Source organism: Ursus maritimus, unplaced genomic scaffold (genome assembly GCF_017311325.1).
Source record: "Ursus maritimus isolate PB19 unplaced genomic scaffold, ASM1731132v1 scaffold_5, whole genome shotgun sequence".
Taxonomy (NCBI): Eukaryota; Metazoa; Chordata; class Mammalia; order Carnivora; family Ursidae; genus Ursus; species Ursus maritimus.
Window position 1 is genome coordinate 32081406 of NW_024426663.1, and position 23037 is coordinate 32104442.

General features: G+C 47.3%; 2 protein-coding genes across 2 annotated transcripts; one reads left to right on the forward strand and one right to left on the reverse strand.

Moving 5' to 3' along the window:
* Positions 1-703: 703 nt before the first annotated feature.
* On the reverse strand, positions 704-11880 carry LOC121100787 (uncharacterized protein DKFZp434B061-like). The gene is made up of 3 exons (XM_040622690.1): positions 11823-11880; positions 10442-11062; positions 704-1168 (listed from the first exon to the last, which is right to left on the reverse strand). The coding sequence occupies exons 1-3, from the start codon at positions 11878-11880 to the stop codon at positions 1005-1007; spliced, it is 843 nt and encodes a 280-aa protein (XP_040478624.1). The 3' UTR covers positions 704-1004.
* Positions 11881-14343: 2463 nt separating this feature from the next.
* ENC1 (ectodermal-neural cortex 1) lies at positions 14344-20425 on the forward strand. Its single transcript, XM_008691300.2, has 2 exons — positions 14344-16150; positions 20249-20425. The coding sequence occupies exon 1, from the start codon at positions 14351-14353 to the stop codon at positions 16118-16120; it is 1770 nt and encodes a 589-aa protein (XP_008689522.1). The 5' UTR covers positions 14344-14350; the 3' UTR covers positions 16121-16150; positions 20249-20425.
* Positions 20426-23037: the final 2612 nt, after the last annotated feature.

Genomic DNA, 23037 nt, shown 5'->3' on the forward strand with positions numbered 1-23037 from the left:
GCCAAGCATGAGAGGGGGCCCAGGTACCATCGTTGGCTTGAAGATGAAGGGGGTCAGGTGTCAAGGAAATGGGGATCACCGTGCTCCAACCTCAGGGAACTGAACTCTGTCAACAACCTGAAATGAGTTTGCAAGTGGAATCTTCCACAGAGCCTCTAGGGAAGACCCCAGGTTGGCCGAACCCAGACTTCAGACTTGGGAGGCCCTGAGCCAAGGAGCCAGTGGAGCCCCTCTTTGCTGGGACTTCTGCCCCACTGTGAGATCCTACATGGGTGTCTCTTCAAAATATTTTTCTTTTATTATTGTTATTGACTTTAAAATATTCCTAATATTAATTGAAGTAGTAAATACAGGTGGATACACAAACAGCACAGAAGGATGAGAGGAAGAGCAGCTGTCCCAAGTTCTGTAAGCCCTTCCAGTGTGCCCGCGGCGTAGAGCCAGTCCTGTGGGGCCACTGCTGTACCCTATGTCTGTCAGTATCACCCCTACAGTACTGCTTCTTTAAAAATTTGAGATATTACTTATTGATTTGTTGTTTAGGTAGATATCATTTACTTTTTTTTAAGATTTTATTTATTTGAGAGAGAGAGAGTGAGCACGCAAGCAAGGGGAGCAGCAGGCAAAGGGAGAGGGAGAAGCAGGCTCCCCGCTGAGCAGAGAGCCCAATATGGGGCTTGATCCCAGGACCCTGAGATCATGACCTGAGCTGAAGGCAGACACTTAACGGACTGAGCCACCCAGGTGCCCCAATATTGTTTACTTTTAAAAGAAAGCTCCAACAGGGACTTCTTTCCTTGTGTTTAGTATCTTTCCTCTAAAAGTTCAGTATAGGAAAAATGTTTTATTTATCATTCTAGTGAGTTGGCTTCCATACAATCGAGGTTTTATTTTGTTTGGCCTCTTGAAGGGCTGAAAACCACCATCCCATGCTCAAGGAGACTCCACGCCTGCTCACGGACAACATCCCTCCCTTCTGTGAACCGTCGTGCTATATGAAGATTTCAAACTTTAGCATAATCCGTGTATCCTGGGTTTTTAACCATAACGTCACAGTTGCTGGATACAACCAAGAGATGAAATGCTTCCCTTATTTTCCATTGCACTTTCTCCCCAAATCCTTCCAGGAGGACACTTGGAGCTCCCTCAGACACTCGGACTGTAGACACTGCAGCGAGTAAAAGATGAGAATGTCAATATTTGGAACTTCATCATTGCTGGGGAAAAAGTGCTTTATTTCATACTTAAGAAACGATGTCTGAACTAAAGTTAATAGAGAAAACGTGATTCGACATTATTTTGCTTGTGAGTTGATGTACCAAACTCTAGTGGGTATAGTGTACCAGAACGAAAGAATGATCTAGGGAGACATTTAATCAACTATGGTTAAAGGGTAAAAATTGATTTAAAAAAACACTTAATTTTAATCAGTTGATTTCAGCTTCTCATTTGTCAAACCTTTATCAGACCTGTCAACACAAAGCCATACAAACTGAGCAATTCATTTCTTCTTTTCTTGTAAAGTTTACTGCATACGTGCCAGGTGTCTGAGGCTGGCATTCCAAGGGACAGAAAAGCAGAGGCCCTAGTTAATCAGGAAAACAGAGGAGGCAGTGTAGGTCAGTGGTTAGGAACTCGACTCTGGTTGGGTAAAAACCACTTTGGGTTCTGGCTTCAACCATGAGATCTTCAGACTTCTAGTGTTGCCATGGGGATTAGACGAGATGGGTATATAGTGCTTAGCATCCAATAAGACTAAATACACGTGAGGGTTTCTAGTCATTCTTATTAGCTCCAAGACCAGCCCAGTGGACACATGTGTCCCTGTCCAGCAGCTTTGAGAACAACTTCTTCTTTTTTTTTTTTTTTTTAAGATTTTATTTATTTATTTGACAGAGACAGTCAGTGAGAGAGGGAACATAGCAGGGGGAGTGGGAGAGGAAGAAGCAGGCTCATAGTGGAGGAGCCTGATGTGGGGCTCGATCCCATAACGCTGGGATCACGCCCTGAGCCTTGCCGCTGTGCCACCCAGGCGCCCCTGAGGACAACTTCTGTTAGTATTGTATGCATTGCCCAGCCCACGCTGAGGAGACAGATGGCTCAGTGGTGCCCTCGGCTGGCCAGTCTGTAGGGCACAGAAGTCACATTGCATTGTTGTGGACTGGCCAGACCTTGCATTATTACACTTGGCATTGCTCATTTGAGGCATAACCTTTATGGCTATGTAGCTAGCTGCTCTAAAGTTTCCACAAGGAGTTTCCACACCGTGTTCACTTTTTCTTTTTCAATATGTTGGGCCTTTTAAAAAAACAAACCTTTTTACTTAAAAAAAACGCCACTCTATTGAAGTGTGGTTGACAATACAAAAAACTGTACGGATTTCATGCATACAACTTGGTCAGTCTGGGGATAAGTATAGATCGGTGGAATCATCACCACACCTAGCCCATCAACATATCCATCACTTCCAAAAGTTTCCTCCCACCTTCTTTATTTATTATTATTATTGTGATGATAACACTTAACACAAGACTCACCCTCTTGGCATAACACAATACAATGGCGTTATCTGTATAGCTACTATGCATACAGACCTCGAGGATTTATTCACCTTAAATTTTGTCACTCTTCTGTAATTAGTTCTTTATTGTAGCCAGAAGAGGGCACTGTTGCTTTACCCAAATTCTGCACTGTGGTCTGCAGGGCAATGCATCTGTGTTCTGTGCTACAGTGTCTCACTCCTGGCTTTGTTGGGGGCAGCAATTTCATTCCTTAGGAAACCAGCAGGGAAATAAAACAAAACAAAACCTTTTGTCTGTAGCAGGACATATATGAAAACTTGATACTCGACAAACTTTAAAAATTTTTGAAATCATGCAAAGTCATGCATGGGATTTTTAAAAATACACAAGTGCAACAGAGAAAATGCGTTCTTTGAAACTGATCAAGGTTTCAACTTGCTGAAACCACTGTCTGAAAAATTAGAGCTCAATTTGGCGTTCCTGCTCATTTTTGGCATCATAAGTGACCCGGAAAAGACATAGAAGAAATTGACGTGCAGTTTTGGGGAACTCTGGGATGTTTCCTCCTACTGTGGCAAAACTCATAATCTCCTGAAAAGAGAAGTCTTTGTTAAGAGCAAGGAGGGTGCAACGTTGACACTCACCCCCTGCTTCTGCCTATAAGGTTTGCTGTTTCCTTTCTTGGCGAATGCCATTAGGAGCCACTTTACCATTTTTAACAGGCCAGTTTTTAATGAGGCAATAATGGCTTTATTTATAATCCTTGGGTGAAAAATGGCAATTGAAGAAGACCATTTCACAACCCAGGCGGTCTGCATTCTCGTGGTTCTCTTCCAGACTAGCAGTCTAATAAGGGTGACCGAAATTGAGCTCTGCTTTGGCCTATGTTTATGTTCTTTCCCCCTACTCCTCTCAAGTTTCCCTATATGTGATTTCTTTCCATGGCTTCAGAGCTGGAACGAAGAGACATTCGAAATGCAAATACAAGTATACTGATGGCAAGCCAAGCCTACAACAGTGTAAAATCACAGTGTAGGGCTGAGAAAATCTAGTGGAACTGGAGAATATCCCCAGCACCAAGCATTAATATGATGCCTGTAAATCAGTATTTGCTGGGTGACTGACTGATCGGCTCAATGACACCACTAACTTCTGAAGATAATTGTGGGTGTGAAAACTGATAACTATTTGAGTGTACATGATTTTTTTTAAATGTTACCATTTCCTCCTGATATTTAAATATTTGCAGGTATCCTCAAATAAGGGAATAGCAGGTCTTTCGACTTTATTTGGGATTTTATAGTGAATGCTTTCCAAAATTATTCACGAGGCTAAAGGAAATTTGTGTACATGTGTGTATGTGAGTTTATACCCTCACCCATGCTATATTTTCAAAATCATGAGAAACAGTTGTGGGAACTTTAAGACAGCACGCTCAACAGCATTTCTCTGTTTTCATTCTTTCTTCATACTGGTCATGTTAACTTACAGCTGCTTGTTTTTTGTTGTTGTTTTTTCTTCCAGACTCCTGTCCCAGCTGAACTCGAGGCAGTGGGTAAAGTCTGTGCTCACAGAGGGCCATAAAATCCTTTTATTATTCATTTGAAGGTACAAGCTCTTGGACCACAAAGGTCCCTTCTTCTGGTCCCTTCTTCATGCCCAGGCATGCTCAGGGACTTGGCATTTTGCCCTGGAAGCAAGGCATATAGGCCAAACAAAACCCTCATTTTCACTGCTTGGAACAACGGTCAATTCTTTAATGTAATTACTTAGAACAAATTAAGAGTTTAGATCCAGGAGCCTTGGGGCACTCAAAGATTATGGAAAATAGGGGGGTGGGGAATAATTTAAGATGCCCCTGAGTTGTAAAAAGCCACACCCCACAGAGCCTAGTGTGATTCTGATATATATGAGAGAGTGTGTTTACCAAGTACACCCCACAAATTTTCAGGGCAGGAAAAAGTAGGAGCCTATATTCTATCCACGCTCTGTGTGGACCAGGCTACCTTCTAAATATAGCTAGCTGCTTCTTTTTAAAATGTGTGGCTTCTTCAATACTTGTCCCTTTGCAGCAGCTTAGCTTCTTAAGGTAGTGGAGAGTAAAGAATAATTTCTCCATCATCAACTGAAGACCGACAGCCCCAGTAGAAAACATGAAGACGGTATCAATAAGAGATGGAAGGAGGCACAAAGGCAAATCCCATGAATCTGAGCTTTCATTGCACGTGCTGTCAGGTTCCTGGGTGTGCAAGAGGAGCAGAGCCTCAAACACAGACTGCAAACAGAGTCTGTAATTTCGTTCAAGTCAGGAAGTGTCCCTTAAGCCATTGCCACTGGGCAAATGTAGAAATAGGAACTTTGATACAGATTCAAGGCACTTTCATTTAGGAGGGTTAAGAGCACAGAGCTATAGGGTCGTAGGAATACCATTCTCCTTAAACAGCTTAGGAAGGAATCAGAAAGGCAGGTCCTAGGCAGCACTCACCACAAGCTGGGCACTGTTCTGTGTGCTTTACATATGCTAGTTTATTTAATCAGCAAAACAATGCTCCGAGCCAGGTGCTCATCTGACCTCACTAGGCGATCTGGGAAATTAAGGCACCAAGATGCTACAATGCTTGCCCCTCCAACACCCAGCTAGTGCGTGTAGAAGCGGAAATTCCAGCTTGATTCTACTGCCCTTAACCATTTGACTGCTAAAAATCAGATACTATGTGGATCTAGAAAGACTGGAACTGAAATGCTAAATGTCATTACCTCCAAATGGCGGGTTTACAGTTAATTTTCTTGTACTTTTCTGTTCCCCCGCCCCCAAATTTCTACCGCGTATTGCTTTTATAATCAGAGAAAAAATAAGAAATGCTGCTTTAAAATTCTGACCCTTAAATCTATCACTGGGAAGATCACTGTGCTGAAGGGTACCGGAGTAGAAAAACCACACATAGCCCTGGTTGCTCTAGTCACTAACGACCAGACTTTACAGACTAACACCAAGGAGAAGTGACTCAGATGTATCCCTCGGCGGTCCTGGGGGCCGTCACTAAACCGTCTACCCCCTGCAATGTCACCTGGGGCCCTGCGAGGTGATGGACAGTGTCTCAAATGAAGAGTCCATTTTCCCGCTGTAACAACTCTGAATAGAGTTCAACAGGTTGGCTGGCTCAGCCCTCCAAGGACACAAATTCACGTTCACACACAACTTTCTATTAAAAGTCATAATACAGGGGAGCTGGGTGGCTCAGCCGGCTGAGTGACCTGACTCTGGGTTTTGGCTCAGGTTATTATCTCAGGGTCATGGGGTGAAGCCCCAGCTCAGCCTGGAGGCTGCTGCTAGAGCTTCTCTCCCTCTGCCCCTCTCCTCACATGGGGGCATGCGCACTCTCTCTCAAATGACTAGATCTTTAAAAAAAAATCATAATACAAAAGTCCATTGTATCTGTATAGATCAGCCATGAACAATGGGAATTTGAAATTAAAAATACTACGGTCCAATGTAATTCACAAAATACAGGTAACACGTATAATGGATGTAGGAGGCCAACTGAAATTTTAAATATGACCATGTCAATTTTGGATACAATTTTAGGAATATTCTCAAGGTTTATCATAACAAATATTTAACATGAATACAGTTTAAAAGACATAAATGCAGAAGGCAGCAAATCAAAATTTAGGAAACTATCAGTTCAGACTTCTTGTTTGTTCCCAGAGAAAAACAACTGACTTATACAATGTTGATAGCTTCTCGTACTGACTACCTGACTCTTTAGTTTTCCTTGTCTTTTTAATAAATAGCCAGATTTAAAAAAAAAAAAAAATCCCCTTTTTGAAAGTAAGAGGCTTGCTGGTAGGAGCTGAGGTCTCATTTCTCTAGGTTTGTATCTCTGTCAAGGGAAAGTGTTGACGTGGGTACTGCACCGAGTCCCTCAACTCCTTCCTCAAGTCCTTGAAGGACTTCTTCCCCCAGCTGCTGGGGGTGCTGGCAGCAGAAGGCACTCAGCCACCTGCCCTCTTCAGAACTGAGACCTCTGTGGAAGAGTGCTGCCTTGACCAAGCCCTGGTCCCTTCGCTGAGTGATGTACTCAGCAACCGGTTGACGCAGCCATATAGAACCCGGCCTTCTCGCTTCTACTGGGGACAACTCTGCAGGGTCATTTCCACTCCAGGGCTCACCATGGGCCACCCAAGGTCTCAGCTGAGACCGGATCCCAGCTAAACTCCCTTTGCCCATTCTGCTTCCTTCCCTCCCTTTCCTTCCACAGGTGTTGATCCCAGGACAAGCACAGCCAGGGGCTTCTGTCCATGGCTCAGTGTCCATTTTCCAGCACAAACTTGACACTGGGGGAGGAAGAGCATAAATCTCTGGTGAGCACTGGGCCCCTCTGCCACACTGATTCGACAGACCACAGCCATGAAGCCCTCTTAGAAATAACGTGAGGAAGGAAAGCAGTGCCATTTTCCTCACACAGATTCAGGAAGTGGATCAAAGAACAAAGAAGACACTTGGAAGACTGGCAGGGAACATGTCTGAAATTCGGGTGGGGCTTGGGGGAACCACAGGAGGCAGGATGGCAGCTGCTTAGCCCACTGTTTGGTCTAATCCCGAGCTGTCCTGTCCCTGGTACCAGGGTCGCACTGTGTTAATTAAATCATTCTCATTAATTCAGCCCGAGTGTAAATTAGGAAGGAATGAAGATAAATTAGGTTTGAAGGCAGCTAATACATTTAACCCCATGCTGCTTATTTTGCAGCCTAACAAAATAACGTTGTTAAGGGAGATAACAAGGCCAAAGCCTTGGGCTCAGCTTCTTAATAGCATTAAAAATGAGACCTTGGTTTGGTGTCACAAGGCAGAGGCGAAGACCAGCTCCCGGGGGCCTATGGGAATGGGCTAACATCTTGAGTCGGGCGGTGGTCACTGTACAACACAGAACCATAGCATTTCCTGACCTGTTTATGACTCAGACATCGACTATGTGTATGGTTGTCCGGTTGGATCACAGGCCTGTCTAGAGAGTTCTTCCTCTACACATCCACGCTTGCTCACCTTCTCATCCTGGGAGCAGAGTGATAAGGATTACCTTTAGGGTTGGCTGAGAGGTGCTGCGGTAATAACAGTTTGAGTTGCTGTGGTCAGAAATAAGGTAACTTGCAAATCCCTTTCAGCTGTGAAATAAACATTAGAAAGGGCCCACAGGCCTGAAAGCTTGTCAGACATTGGTTCAAGCAAACCAGTGTGGTTTGTAGGAGGTCACTGAAAGCACACACATTTTCCCCCAAATGCAAGTTTAGTTCCTCTGTCTCTCAGCAGGAAAATGTTTTCCACTTTTACACCCTCCAGAAGCTAATTTCTTTCCCCTGCCTCCTGTTGCTTATCTCCCTGAGGCAGATGAAGCCAACGGTCACTGAACACAATTCAAGATCTCCCAAAGCTACGACTTTTTCCCCATCTCTTTCCTTGAAGCCCTGAGATGGCAACATTAGGGAGAAAAGACCAGGAAAATGGCATCCGTGGATGACAAGGACCCCCTGCCTGCTTAGCAGAGTCCTGGGCAAGGAGGAACAGATGCTGCTGTCCCCATGGTGAAGGACACTGCCGTTTCCAGGTGGGGAAGATGCAAGAGAAACAGACCGCCTGTTCCCAACTCAGTGGCTTCCTGTGACAAAACCGCCAGCCAACCAACGGAGCTGGGCACGTGTTTTACTTGTCGGCAGGATCATCTAGGTAAAGTGCCACGTAGATGTGCTAACGGACCGAAGTAAGAAAGACTTCTCAGTGAGAAGTGTTATTTCTTCATTTAAACAGAACATTTCCCCAGAGGAGGACATTCCCATTTGGTCTTCCAAAGCAACGGGCTTACTTTGAGCGCACAAGGACAAGGCGCTTCTAGGAGGTGTCCTTGAGGTTGCTCTGCTGGGCTTCCTCCGCACCTTGCCACAGGCTACAGAAACAGGTTTCTAAAAGACAGATGTGTGCTAGCTGCACATTTCCACCTCCCTTCCTCTCAGCACCATCTCTGGCGTCTACAGCATTGCTATACGTTCTGTTTGGGTTTTTATCCACATCTCCTTCAGGAACAGGGTCGGCTTGCCCAGCTCCTCTCTTCACCTGGCGAACCCCCAGAATCGCTACACGTGATTCTTACTGTTAATGGATCCCGCTGTCTCTGGCTTTGTTAAGCAGTCTGGGGCTGAGAGTCCACATCAAAAATTAAAACATGAAACAGATCTGTAAAGGCTCACGGTGAGGCTGACGAGTTAATGCTAACAAAGGACTTCAGAGGGCACTGTCTTTCTTTGCTTGCACGGAGCGAAATTTCTCAGCGCATACCAGGAGGGACGGGGTAAAGACAAGTGTGGTTGGAATAAAGAACCGGCAGCCTTGGTTGAGGCAGCGTCTGGACACCGCAGCGCTAGGTGGAGCCCCCTCAGCCTAAACCATAAACCAATTCTGCATCTATGTTTAGAGGAAAGCGAGGAGGTGGGGGAGTTGGGGGAGTTGGGGAAGGGAGAAAACTCTTTGGTGGATCCCTACTCGAGCTGCAGAGCCCAGCCTCTGCTAAGTGGCCGTGTGATCTCGAGCTGGACAATCCCATCTACCTGGGCCTCACTTTCCTAACCTGCAAAACGGCTGGGACGGTGATCTCTGCAGTTCAGTCACAGATTTCATTCCAAATATCTAATAAAAACCAAACAAGCGTTAAATTTCGGTCCCAGTGGAAATACAGCCCTTAGTGCAAAGATCAATAATGGCTTTTGTCAAGAGCGATCGCCGTGCGAGACTATTTTTCGAACTGCCTTCCTTTCCCCCGGCACGCGGCGCTTCAAACCTGTGGGCTGGGTCATTTCTTTGCCGAACTCCTAACTAACAAAACAGAGCGATAAAAGACAGGAAGGGCCCAGCCCGAGAGGGCGACTGAGGCTGTTATCTCAAGGGAAAGGGGGCGGCGTGGCCGCTCCTTTGACCAGCTCGCTTTGAATCAAGCGCCGGCCGCGATTGGCTGCGAAGCACGTGGTGCGCGCCCCGCGGGACAGCGCTCGGGCTGCTGCTGCTCCCCGCCGCGTGGGGCAGAGTCCGGTCGCGGGTGCCGCACCCGCTGGGGTGGGGAGGTAGGACGCAGGCGAAACGCCAGGGGCTAGAGTCTGTCTGCCCCCCGCCAGCGAGAAACCCGATGTCCCCGCAATGCCCAACCTGCAGTGTCCCCGCAGTGACCAGACTTGTGCCCCAGCCCTTGCCCCGCTCCCCGCTCCAGGTGTTCCGCCAAGGGCGCGTGCGGCGGACACCCGGCTCGCCCCCTCGCTCCCCTTTCCTGAGCATATCGCTGACTCCGGCATCGCGGAGCGCGCAGCCGGGCGCCTCCGCCGCCGAGGGTCCCTCAGCTCCGGGGCTGTCCTTTAACCGGGCTGGCTAGAGGCGCAGGCACTCCGACCCGGCCAAACTTGTTCTACTCGCCGCCCCTGAGGATTGCAGCTGCTAGTGGCTTTAGGCACGGCGTCCGCTTTGTCTCTCTCCACTCTCCGCAGCCCCCCTCCCCCGCTTCCTCTCTCGAATAACTCCCCCGACACGCTCTTCTCCAGCTCTTCCCCGTCGCCTCCTCCTCCCCTTCCTCCTCCTCCACCTCGGCGGGCGGCATTCACGCGCTTCCTCCCTCCTTCCCTTGGTGTCACTCCGCATCCGCACCCTCTCCTCCCTCCTCTCCCCTCCCCTCCCCTCCCGCCGCGCCGCTTATAGCCCGGCGCGCGGTCGCTGGGCGCAGACTGCTTGGGCAGCCAGAGAGGAGGCGGCGCGGCGGTGGCGCTGCGGAGACCGAGTCCAGACGCCAGGCGGCCGCCGGCGCGCACCAGCGCTTTCGAGTTCCCCCCCCGGAGTGCACAGCCAGCCTCCCTGCGCGGCGCCGGCAGCCGCAGGCTCGCCCTACCTTCCCGAGTCGCTCTCCGGGAGACGCTCTGCGGGTCGCGAGCGGAGTTCGCGGCGTGGGAGTCGCGAGGCGCTGTCCTCTCCCGGGCGGGCGCCCCATGCTCGCTCCTTTCGCCCAGGCAGTCGCCGCCGCTCCCCGGGGCTGAGACGTCCGCCTTGTCGCCTCCCGCCCGGTGACCTAGGCGAGAGAACCCAGCTGGTCGTGCGCTGACGCCGGTCGCGGCCGCCGTAAGTTTCCCCCGCCGCCCCGGACCTGTTGCGGCCGGCGCGGCTTGCCGGGGCCGCTTGGCCTGCGGGGGTGTGTTCGCCGGAGGCGTGCGTTCGCCCCGGAGGCCGGAACTCCGGCTTGGGCGGAGGTGGGGGAACTGTTCTTGGGGCGGAGACCTCGGTGGCAGCCGCTGCCCTCCCACAGCGTGCAGACGCTGGCCATCGCCGGAGGGATCTCCTCTGTCCGTCTCGCCGGCCCCCGGGCGAGCTGCTGGGGATCGGAGAGGCGAGGCGGGGTAGGACCAGTGTCCTTCCTCCGCCGAAAGCGGCGCTTCGCTGGGGGTGGCTGTCGCTCTGCCTCGCACTTGGCAGCCCCCAGGGCCGAGCGCCGGGGATTGTCGGCCCACGGTGCACGCTGCCCGGCACAGGGGAGCGCCGGGGCCGCGCGCACACACCCTTCACGAGGGCACGTTCCCTGCGGCGGAATGTCTGTGGCGAATGAATGAAAACTTCCTGAGAAATCCATTTCTTCTCCTGCAAGTATTTGGCCTTTGGTGTGACCTTAATGAGTTTCAAAGGATAGGAAGTGGTGGGCGTGGTGGAGACGAACCTTGAAACTTGTTCAGCGTGTAATTTCGTGTTGCCCTCACAGGTATGGTCCGCGTGTCGAAGAGCGTTGCAAGTGTTAAAGAAAGCTGTATGGTCAGTTGGTTTTCTTGTTAACAGTGTCTTTCTAATGTCGTTCCATTGTTAGCAGTAAGGTAAATGGCCAAGAAAATCCGCCTAGTTTCTCCTATGAGTGCATTGAGCCCAGGTTCAGAACCTAAGGAGGTGTGACGGGACGCAAAGTATTGGCAGCAGGGAGCTTGAGTGCGGAGCATTAAGTGAACTGAAGTTACTGTAACTAGAAGCCCTTTTGATGTTCACGGTAATAGCAGCCCTTTCGCCTTCTTTTTTGTAGGCACAGGTTAAGTATAAGTGTCCTCTTTTTTTTTTGGCTACTTACTTGACATGCACATATTACTTCTCTGGGGGCTTAAAAAAATGCCGGAAGGGTGATTCATTTTATGTTGAAGGTGTGTTTTGTGACTGTATAAATGGCTTCTGCTGATATCTTGCTGTTTGCGGAATTTTAACCCAGAAAGTAGTCATTTCCCTTGGGTCTTTAAGTTTACCTTTTGAGCAAGTATTGCTGCAAGAATGTTGGATTTTGCCTGTGACATGCTTTTCCATCTGGACGGTATCCAAGCTGACAGGCTAGCCTCTTCCTTCTGGTTTTGTGCACCAACCTGGAAAAGGCAGGAGCATCAGCACAGGAGGCGTAGTGATGCAGATCCTGTATCCTAAGGTCTTCTAAACAAACTGTTGTCTCAAGTGTAAGCCTCCTTGTGAATGCTGTTTTACCCTGTCTGGAATCTAATGCTCAGGGAAGCACGGTCTGGGCCCCGGTGTGGTTCCCACTCAGGGTGCAGGCACTTTGGTGTCATGTACCTTGTGCGGGGAGCCTCATTCTTCAGCTGGAGGTGTGTTCACTCTCAGCTTGAGAGAAGGCAGCTTTTGAGGGTGCCTTGGAAGCATTGGCTTAAAAAAGAAAGCAGAACTACTCATTTGCAATGTTTGTAAGTTTCTATATAAGGCATCAGAGTATTCATAGCATCTTTTGAGGTTTAAGCTTAAAATCTTCCTCCAAGTACTTAAGATTGAATGTACTAACTCACAACTCCAGCAGCAGAGCATCGGGGATGCTAATACATGTTCTGCGGCTTTGGAGACTTGGTGCACTCACATAGTGTGGAGTTGGGTGGTTCTCCAGAGCCCTGGGCGTTGGTTCCCATGGGCTGGACTGTAGAGGCTTTACTTGAGGTAGGAAGGGTGACGGGGGCGCTCCTCACCTTTGTCTGCGGGGCTCCTCACCATTTGTCCTATCCTAGAGTTGCTGTGGACACTCATGTTGTCTTCCTAACACCAGAGCCCTAGAACATTGTTACTTACTTTCTTTCACTAAGCCATGATGACCGCTAGTGAAAAGTTACATTCCAAAACTAAAAGAAAACAAGTTGCATCGCCTAATGGGATGTGGCCAGCGTGTCACAGGCACAGATGGCACCTGCCTTTGTTGTGTGCTGTGCTACAGCTGGTCAGGAAGTGCTGCTTGGGAGCTAGCCTGTGAATCTGTGGGAAATCACTCGTTTGTGTTTATTAGTAATTGCTGCAATATAAATTAAAAAAATAAAAATCTGACCAGTTAAGGAAACGAGGAGTCGGTAGGTTTCAGCTGCCTGTGAAAACTAGCTGTTCTGTGTTTGGAACAGATGCTGTAACTTACACAGTTGTTTACCCTCCTGGCATAAACAGCTTCCCTAGGAATCCTTTGACAGGCAGGTCCTTGAAGGCTTCATTCTTTTGAAGTAGCAGAAGGGAGAGGGTTAAAAAAAAAAGAGAGAGAGAGAGAAGCATGTGATTTAGTTTTTGAAGATAGGTGATAGATATGTCCTATGTCTTTAACCTACAGTTTACTTACTGAAGAAAGCCAAAGACAGCATTAGGTTTTGCTATAATTTCAATAATATAGAGGAAAGTACTTTAGTCAGCAAATAAATTCTAGGGTGGCCCTAAATTAACAATGGCTGGCAACACACACACACACAGACTCACATAGGTGTGAGTGCTTTTGATTTACATAAAGCTGGGTTTGCACTTTGAACTCCTTCCGTGCACATGCCGGTGTCTGCAGGTACACAGGAATGGTCCTGAGGATGCACTTTTGAATCAAAAGAGAGGGATGGATAGATCCTTTGTTCTTGGAACTGGTTTTCCAAGAATTGATAAAAAGCAGGAAGAACAGAAAAACAATAGTGATGAGTGCGCTACTCAAAATATTCTTCTTTTTATGTGTGCAAATCCTCATTTTGGAAGCTGTCCAGAGCAGGAAAGATGCATGGCGATTGTGGCCAGGATCTGTTCTGTGTTTTCACAAAAGCCTGCTGACCAATATGTGGTAAGGTTTATATCGGTGCTCTTTGAGGACCCTGGCGTGGTAGAACTGTCTGTTTAGAAATTGTTTGTAACATTTTAATAAGGATCTGATCATGGAAGAAGTTGGCCTAAGCCTATGATTTTAAGGTTACATTGCCCATTTACTGTGATACACTGGGACTGGATCTTACCAAAGGAATTCTTAATGGAATTAATTAGTAGGTATTTGTTTTACACATGGCTTTATGTTGCATGGGGCATAAAAGCTGGTGTCCGTCCCGGCGTTACGAGAGCTGGAAGCCCAGCATTTTAACTGGCCTGCAGTGAATCAGCTGGACAAGGGCAGGGAGCTGTGAGAGTGAGACCTCCCTCGTCTTGGGTTTTGCTGGCTTACATTCGCAAGGACTTCAGTATCCTGAAAGTTGGCAGTCAGGTTTTCCAAGATGAACCTGCTTGCAAGCAGTGATTTTTTTTTTTTTTTTGAACAGTGTTCAAATAGCTGAACAGTGTTCCAGTGAATGCCTTTCCTTATAGGTGGTTGTCTCTGACTTTGTACAGGCGCAGGCTATCCATTATTCCAAGCAGTAGGCGGCAAGGCTAACGGCAAAGTGTTCTGTTTTCTCTGTTCACAACGATTTGTTTTGCTTTGTTCTGCTGTTCTGAACATCAGGAGCATCACGTTCAATGGTTTGTTTTGTTTTGTTTTTGTTGTAGGAGTGGAAACAAAATGTCAGTCAGTGTGCATGAGAACCGCAAGTCCAGGGCCAGCAGTGGCTCCATTAACATCTATCTGTTTCACAAGTCTTCCTACGCCGACAGCGTCCTCACGCACTTGAATCTTTTACGCCAGCAGCGCCTCTTCACCGATGTCCTTCTCCACGCTGGGAATAGGACCTTCCCCTGTCACCGGGCAGTGCTGGCCGCGTGCAGCCGCTACTTTGAAGCCATGTTCAGTGGCGGCCTGAAAGAGAGCCAGGACAGTGAAGTCAACTTCGACAACTCCATCCACCCAGAGGTTTTGGAGCTGCTTCTTGACTATGCGTACTCCTCCCGGGTCATCATTAATGAAGAAAATGCAGAATCACTTCTGGAAGCTGGCGACATGCTGGAGTTTCAGGACATCCGGGATGCGTGTGCAGAGTTCCTAGAGAAGAATCTGCATCCCACCAACTGCCTGGGCATGCTGCTGCTCTCCGATGCCCACCAGTGCACTAAGCTGTACGAACTCTCCTGGAGAATGTGTCTCAGCAATTTCCAGACCATCAGGAAGAACGAAGATTTCCTCCAGCTGCCCCAGGACATGGTAGTGCAGCTCTTGTCCAGCGAGGAGCTGGAGACAGAAGATGAAAGGCTTGTGTACGAGTCTGCAATTAACTGGATCAGCTATGACCTGAAGAAGCGCTATTGCTACCTCCCAGAGCTGTTGCAGACAGTGAGGCTGGCTCTGCTGCCAGCCATTTATCTCATGGAGAATGTGGCCATGGAGGAACTCATTACCAAGCAGAGAAAGAGCAAGGAGATTGTGGAAGAGGCCATCAGGTGCAAACTAAAAATCCTGCAGAACGACGGCGTGGTAACCAGCCTCTGTGCCCGGCCTCGGAAGACCGGCCACGCTCTCTTCCTCTTGGGAGGGCAGACCTTCATGTGTGACAAGCTGTATCTGGTAGACCAGAAGGCCAAAGAAATAATTCCCAAGGCTGACATCCCCAGCCCAAGAAAAGAGTTCAGTGCGTGTGCAATTGGCTGCAAAGTATACATTACTGGGGGGCGGGGCTCTGAAAATGGAGTCTCAAAAGATGTCTGGGTTTACGATACCCTGCATGAAGAGTGGTCCAAAGCCGCCCCCATGTTGGTGGCCAGGTTCGGCCATGGCTCAGCTGAACTGAAGCACTGTCTGTACGTGGTCGGGGGGCACACAGCCGCCACAGGCTGCCTCCCAGCCTCCCCCTCAGTCTCTCTAAAGCAAGTAGAACACTATGACCCCACAACCAACAAATGGACCATGGTGGCCCCCCTCCGAGAAGGCGTTAGCAACGCTGCAGTAGTGAGTGCCAAACTCAAGTTGTTTGCTTTCGGAGGTACCAGCGTCAGTCATGACAAGCTCCCGAAGGTTCAGTGTTATGATCAGTGTGAAAACAGGTGGACGGTACCAGCCACCTGTCCCCAGCCCTGGCGTTACACAGCAGCAGCGGTGCTGGGTAACCAGATTTTTATTATGGGGGGAGATACGGAGTTCTCCGCCTGCTCTGCTTACAAATTCAACAGTGAGACTTATCAGTGGACCAAGGTGGGAGACGTGACAGCAAAGCGCATGAGCTGCCACGCTGTGGCCTCCGGAAACAAGCTCTACGTGGTTGGAGGGTACTTCGGCATTCAGCGCTGCAAAACTTTGGACTGTTATGACCCGACGTTAGACGTGTGGAACAGCATCACCACGGTTCCGTACTCGCTGATTCCTACTGCGTTTGTCAGCACCTGGAAGCATCTGCCTTCTTAAACAGTACACCTTCAAGAAGCTGAGCGTGAGGTGAGAAGTCAGGGTGGCTGTAAGTATGCACGCGCGTAAGCTAGCTGTGCAAGTTCCCGTGGAACCTGAGACGGGATCGATGTAGCTCGTCCTGTAGAAGCAGGGCTACAGAAACCATTAAAGAGAATTTGCACCCCAGACCTGAAAGCACTTGTGTTGACCACAGCTGCCACTCCCCACCCATAAGAGAAGCTAGCGGTTCTCAGCCTTGACTGACCTCCCATTCCCCCAAAGAGCTTTTCAGAAATGGCCCATCCCAGAGATCTGATTTCATGTGGTCCGGGTGGGTCCCAGGCAGCAGGATTTTTAGAAGGTTTTCTAGTGATGCTGATCGACAGCCGGGTTGAGAACCCCTGCCCTGGGTTTAATAATGCCAACTCATGTTTACTGAGCCCTGCCTGGAGTGGGGCCGTGTGTCTCACATGGGTCATTTCATGTGGTCCTGACATAGACCTCGTGAGATATTATTACTAGAGCATTTTAGAGACGAAAACCACGGATGCACATGGAGGTTAAGTCAGTTGCCCAAGGTCCTAGAGCTTTGTAGGTGGAAGAGTTAGTCCAGAAATCAACTCAGGCACTCTGGTTCCGGAGAGAGAGCACTTGAGCACCATGCTGAACGGCTACTTAAGAAACCTGAGCTTCATATTTGTCTCACCCCAGGAGAGATTTGTTGATACGCAAATTTAGATCCCTCAAACCCTTTCTGGAATGAAGTAGGGTGTAAAAAACAGAATCCTTAAGTTTATTCCTAGTTTGTTCCCTCCCAAATTATTTATTGCTTATTTAAAAATTTTTCCTCGGGAGAAAAAAAATAACCCCTTTTAGGGCATTTATTAACTTCAGAGGGAAGTCAAGGTCTGTCCTTGTAAAAGGCTGCACCTGTGTTGTATAAACTTGTCAGATACGTGGCACGCTGAGCCATCTCGACGGCCTTCCACTGCAGCCTTTCAGAGTTAATCAGACAGGCTGACCCTATTGTCAGAGCTAACAAAAGTTGTCTTTCTGTGTCATATATCTGAGTCCATAACGGTCGTCTTGTGTACTTAAGAGTATATAATACTCTTGGCTCAAATAATTAATAGGCCTACACAGTTCAGTGTTCGTGAAGCTAATGGCCGCTTTGCTGCCGTTAAGCATCTTTAGCATTGGCCCCAGGAACCACTTAAGCTTGTCTGAGTGTAGCACGGAGCACGTGGAATGTGTTGATTTGTTTTGGTAAATCATGGGCTTATTACTAATAATAAGAGAGTAAAATTAAAACTCGGCTTTGGAGGAAGTACAATGAAAACTAACTCATTACCTGGAGACTTTTGGCTCTGTTTTCCCTAGTTTGTTTCACACTTTTGAAGAGGACTTGCAGAGGGAAAAAAGGAAATCTGGGGGGTCTTTGTGAGCTAAGCAAAGAGGGATTTTTGACTTCTTTGTCTTTTCTTTCCACCGTTCTTACAGCTCATTTTGAAACACCGCTAAAATTGGCCTCCCTGTTACAATGAATCTTTTTTGTTTTTTCATTGGTTCAGTTGTCTCCTCCCGCCTCTAACAGTTGGTACGGCTCTTAGTAACAGAACATAACCTTGGAATGAAACTCCTTCAGAGGAGCGAGAACAGTGAGAAACCTCTGTGGGGAGCGACTGGGCTGACAGCGTCCCATACCAAACTGGTTTTTGCAGCCTTGCTGGCATCTCAGTAATCCTGAGTAAACACATGCTCTGAACGTGGTTATTTCATCTGCGATATGCATGCATGACTCACCTCTCAAGCAGGTTTAAAGAACCTTCTGGGCGAAAGCATCAATTAAGAGCACACGAAGTTCGGTGTTAGTCCAAAACTGACTCTATTTGCATAGGAGAGCCAGAAAAATTGCCAGTTTTGGTGGCGGGACCTCAAAATGGTGAGTGGTAGACGGGCTGGTGTCTTTGGGGCAAGGTAAGGAGGCAGAGGCAGGAAGAGACCACGTGTGCATTCTGGTTCCGGGTTCAAAGCTGTGGACTCTGGACCTTTCTGTACTTCAGATCCCTCCTTTGCCCAATGACTGATTTGAATTTGGCCTCTCCGAGCTCTGTCCCCAGTCAGACTTGGGCGAACTGATAAATGAAGGGGGAAAAGAGGAGAAAGATACCTTGCCCAGCGTCTGGCCGATATGAAGTGTTCAATGCTCTGAGGTTCCTTTCCTCCTTCAATTGAGACCTCAGCCAACCACGGAATTAGCTTTGTGTATGGCAGGAAAGTGAGGCTTCTTTGATTATTATCTGCTTGTATCTTTACTCTTCGTTTTTGGTGCCTTCTCTCGCAGCCCAGAGTATATTGGCAAACGCTTGAATTCGCCCTATCCCGGGTGTTTGAGCCTAATCACATACTTCCAGTCCCTGGGAACCAAGCACATAAAGTGTTAGGTCACATGGGAAACACCAACCACCTCCCCGCCCTTGGTGCCACCCCCCAGAGTGGAGCACGGAACAGCGGAATTGGACAGGGCCAGGTTCGCCTTCCGAAAGGGCCGTGAGGGCCTGATCAAAGCCACTCTTGCGGTTTCTGATAGGGAGCATGTTGGTTTAAATTTCTAAAGTTTTCTACACACGAGATAGTGCTAAAACACTTGAGTTGAATGGAATGACTTTAAAAGAGGTGCTGTGCAGGTATCAGCCCTCAGCTGCAGAAACTTCCGGGACATCTCTTTGATCTCCAAACGTAGGTGCTAACCAAATTAATACAGTGTTAACAGGAAGTTTCCCTAGGTCTAAAAGCTCATTCACCGGGGGGATTTTAACTGTCTCCTGCTGCTCTTTCAGTGGTGGGAAGGACAAAAAGGAAATTACTTTTGATTACTCTCCCATTTTCATGGCTCTGTGTGGCCCCAGCCGGACAGCACTCGGATCTCAGTGTGCTTTGTTTCTTCCCTTTTCAGAGTCTTTCTTTCCCTTTCTTCCTTTCTTTCTTTCTTTCTTTCTTTCTTTCTTTCTTTCTTTCTTTCTTTCTTTCTCTGTTTGAGTATGCACCATCATGAAATTTCATATTATTACAATTACAAAATACATTCTTTTGGCCTCGTGTTGATATAGAGGTTACCGGGAGGTGGGGGTGGGAGGATGACACCAGTCTAAGGAATGCCTTGAAAGCCTGAATCATGTTATGAAGCTGCCAAAAGAAACAGCTCATGAAATGAATCCGACTTCTGAACACACAAAAGTGAGAAGAATTCAATGCAAGTAACGAGCAGCCCCTCCTGAATTCCCTTTGTCTCCACTTAGAGTTATAGCAGCAGGGATGAGATTCCTACACTGGGCTGGAAACGTGCTCTATGAACAGTTAGGGTGAGTGTTGGAGAGACAAAAGCCGTCTGCAAGATTTCCCTGCGTCAAAGTAGACGTGCGGGCTGGGAATGGTGGGTCGTGTGGGGAAACACCAGCTCCCGTGAAATGTGCCGGCTTTGTGGTTCCGGCACCTTGAATTTATATTCACGCTTGACGTCGGTGGATTCTGCAGATAATAAGTGCATACCATAGCTGGCGTCCCCCAAGTGCGGACTGATGAACTGGGAGAATAAACTCCAGCCTTGGGCTGTGGAGGCCTGAAATGTTGTCGTGTGAAAGGAAGCGAGACTGATTTCTGCCATAATGAATAGCAGAGATGCATTTCAATAAGAGGATTAATATGTCTGCCTTCTATATGGTGAATAAATTGAATTTGGAATCCTTTATGGTAAATGGGCCAAGGAGGGTTTGCACAGGAATCTTTTTTGACCCTCTGGTGAACGCTTCACAGTGGCTCTGTTTAGCCATGGAGATGAAGTTTGAATGTTAGAAGCAGAAGGTGGCAATTTATAGCAGCGCCTAGACGTAGAAGTTTGCATTTGCACGTGTACGGGTTGAAGCTGTAGTAAAGAAACGAAGACTTTTCTTTGGACACCATCGTTTCTGTCGAGCCAGTCGTGTGTATCCGTGCACACACATGGATGCACTTAATCTTTGCACACTTGCTACTGAACATGTAATTAAGACTTTTAGAAGCAATAATGACCAGCTCTGTCCTGATATTAATTTTCTTTTTTTAGATTTCGAGGCTACTAACGAGAATCTTTTTTTCTCCCTATTTTAGCTCGCTCCATCACTTGGTGAGACAAAATGAGATTTCTGCTTTGGAGAGGCCAAATTTAATGAAGAGAGAGAAAAGAAAAAGGACAAGAAGTTGCTACAAGACTCCAATACAATGCACTGCACCTTGTAAATTCTCTAACTGGACATGAAGGAGGGGGTGGGGGAGGGGGTGGGATTTTCAGTGCAAGTAGCACATGGTTTAAATATGAATGAATGAACCTGTGATCTAGTCCTTGTCTTGTAATTGTGGATTAATGTCAGCGTTAATCAGCCCCTCAAAGGGAGAGAAAAGCCGGCCCTTTTCCCTTGCTGTACCATATTCAGCATTTGATTTCCATGGGCTCCACCATTTATGTGTAAAATTTGAAATGGTTGTCACCTCTCTGAGGAGCAAGCTTGAAGCCTCCGCACCAGCTGCTGTTGGAGATTGAAAGCCCAACTGTGGGGCCAGGAGGGAAGCTGGCTTGGCCGGCTGCAAAGTGAGGACCACTGGACTCTCCACTAATCTCTGAGGGGTTGTGCTCCCCAGGAAGGTTCTGAACAATGGGGACATTGTTGGTAGGCGTTTGGTAGATGTTCTTTTCTATTTATAAGTGACTTTAAACTTTCCCTTGGCTGTTAAGAAATTTGTTATAGATTTAGCTATTTATTGTTTGATGCCTGCATGCTGAAACAGTGCTTACGATTGTCTTCACGTGTATGGATGTGTGTGTATGGTTGTATGTTTTGCACAGTTTTGTGGCTGTTGTGAAGTGCTTTGCTGCACAAAAATGAAAACTTGGGAGTTACAATTTGGTGTATAACTAGAGGGTGGGTTGGGAAGGGGGGATTTTGTAAATGTCAAGACAGGGAAGGAGTACAAGACAGAAACAAATAACATCGTAGAGGTAGAGAAAGCATGGAGATCACTTCTTAGATTCACTAACTTTTAATGGGGTTCCATGGGCTCTGGTCACGCTGATGGCTCGTGGGGTGAGGGAAGGCTTCACTACCCTGTTGCTTCCCATCTGAGTCACCTACTTCAATCTCAGCTACTGAAATTTGGAAAGGACCAAGTCACTTTGCAGTTTTTTTCTTTGTGTAATATCCTGAAATCCTGGAAAATTCTGTGGAATAGTTCTGTATATAGGGCACAGGTTAAAGGCATTGTCCAAAGTTTATTTATTTATTTATTACCCTGTGAGAAGGCTTTGCCACACCCACAGTTAACAGGAAAAAGCTGAGTTGTCACAGACGTAATATAAATTAATTCACTCGCCAGATTTGCTTGACCTGGTGGATTCATTGTTCTCTCTTCTTGATGTACGATTTAGCAAGTGTTAGCAATTCTCCAAGACCATATTCACATGGGTACAGCGTATACTTTAGTGCTCACCCTTGGGTAAGTCTCTAAAAAAGAACTCTTTGGTGCACAGAAGTGACACATTGGGCCAGGAAACACCAAAGAATGATGAGCAGTGGCCCCTGTTGAGAGGTTTTCCGGGATCGTTGGGAATCTGTTGTGAATACATTCTTTGCTAGTTCCAGTGCTTGTTTACTAACCGTGTGCCGTGATAGGTATTAGTGCTAGACTCAATTAGGTGCTTGCTCAGAGGTGTCTGGGGAAGACCAGAGTTTGCAACTCGCACCACTTTCATCGACGTTTCTCACATTACTGTAGTTTAGAAAATAGGGCTTAAGACTGATAACAACCTTTTACATTGTGAGTGTGTTTGCATTGTCTAGTGACAGATAAATCCTTAACATTTCTCTTTACCTGAATACTTTAGACTAATCGTACATGTCCGTTCGTGCCATGAATAAGTGGGCTAGAGTTGGACCGAAATAAATGAGCCATTGGAATAAAAGCATCACAATACTTTTCCAGCAGTCAGTTGCTCGCTCCTAGATGTGTTCTAAGCAATGCAAATGTCTGATTGTACGCTGGCGGCATAGCGGTGGCGTTACATTGTAGCAGCTCGGCTCTCTAGTTTATGATGCAAATCTGCAGAGATGTGTGTGTCACTGCGCGACTTCTGAAAGCAGGATGAATTTTCTGCAGCTGTTTCAAAGTTGTGGTCTGTCCTTGAATCCTCTATTAATTACTGTGTGTGAGCCAGAGGGAGCCGTGGTCAGGGTGGGCCCCCAGCCTGCAGGGAACTTTCTGGACTCCCGCTCTTTGAATTGATGTAGGCATTCGGGCTCACTACTTGACCATTCTCACCCTGTGAAACGTCCCCACTTTGAAGCAAATACAATTCACAGCACAGTGCACACAAAAACCTTGGCATAAGACAGAGAAGGTTCTTCTTATTCTGTGGACTGGTTGCTGTGGAAACGGATAACAAAGGGCAGCCTTCCACTTCTGGTATAATTGTGTAGCCCCCTTTTCTCTGGGCTTGACACCTGTCTGAATAAGAGTGATTAGAGCTGAATAATATCCCTCTCTTGGCTATTGACTATGTGGTTCACGTACACAACTCTGTGTAAGTTGAAGTAAAGTGTTCATGTTCATATGTGCTTGTTTGCTACTACTACATTTTTGAGGTTTTGTAAAACTGTTATTTTTTTTTTCACAATGTGAAACTGAAGGTCAAATAAATTATTAGAGATTTTCTCTTCATTGTGTGTGTGTGTGTCTTTATTTTAATACAACATAATTTAATCTACCGAAAACTGGTGCCTTTTCTAGTTTAATGAAAGTGAGGATCATTTCAGATATTTTCTGAACGTGTTTATTTCACCATCGAGTCAGAGAGATTCAGGAAAGTGGTTTTGCGTGTTTGAATAATTAAAATTTTGGCCATGTAG

What these genes read in the sequence shown, in the direction of transcription:
- ENC1 (XM_008691300.2), top strand. Translation starts at nt 14,351, where the DNA reads ATGTCAGTCAGTGTGCATGAGAACCGCAAGTCCAGGGCCAGCAGTGGC.
- LOC121100787 (XM_040622690.1), bottom strand. Translation starts at nt 11,880, where the DNA reads ATGGAAAAGCATGTCACAGGCAAAATCCAACATTCTTGCAGCAATACT. An exon ending in CAGCAATACTTGCTCAAAAG is followed by an intron (nt 11,063 to 11,822) that starts GTAAACTTAAAG and finishes TGTGCCGGGCAG; the next exon opens with CGTGCACCGTGGGCCGACAA. An exon ending in CCGGAGAGCGACTCGGGAAG is followed by an intron (nt 1,169 to 10,441) that starts GTAGGGCGAGCC and finishes TACTCGCTGCAG; the next exon opens with TGTCTACAGTCCGAGTGTCT.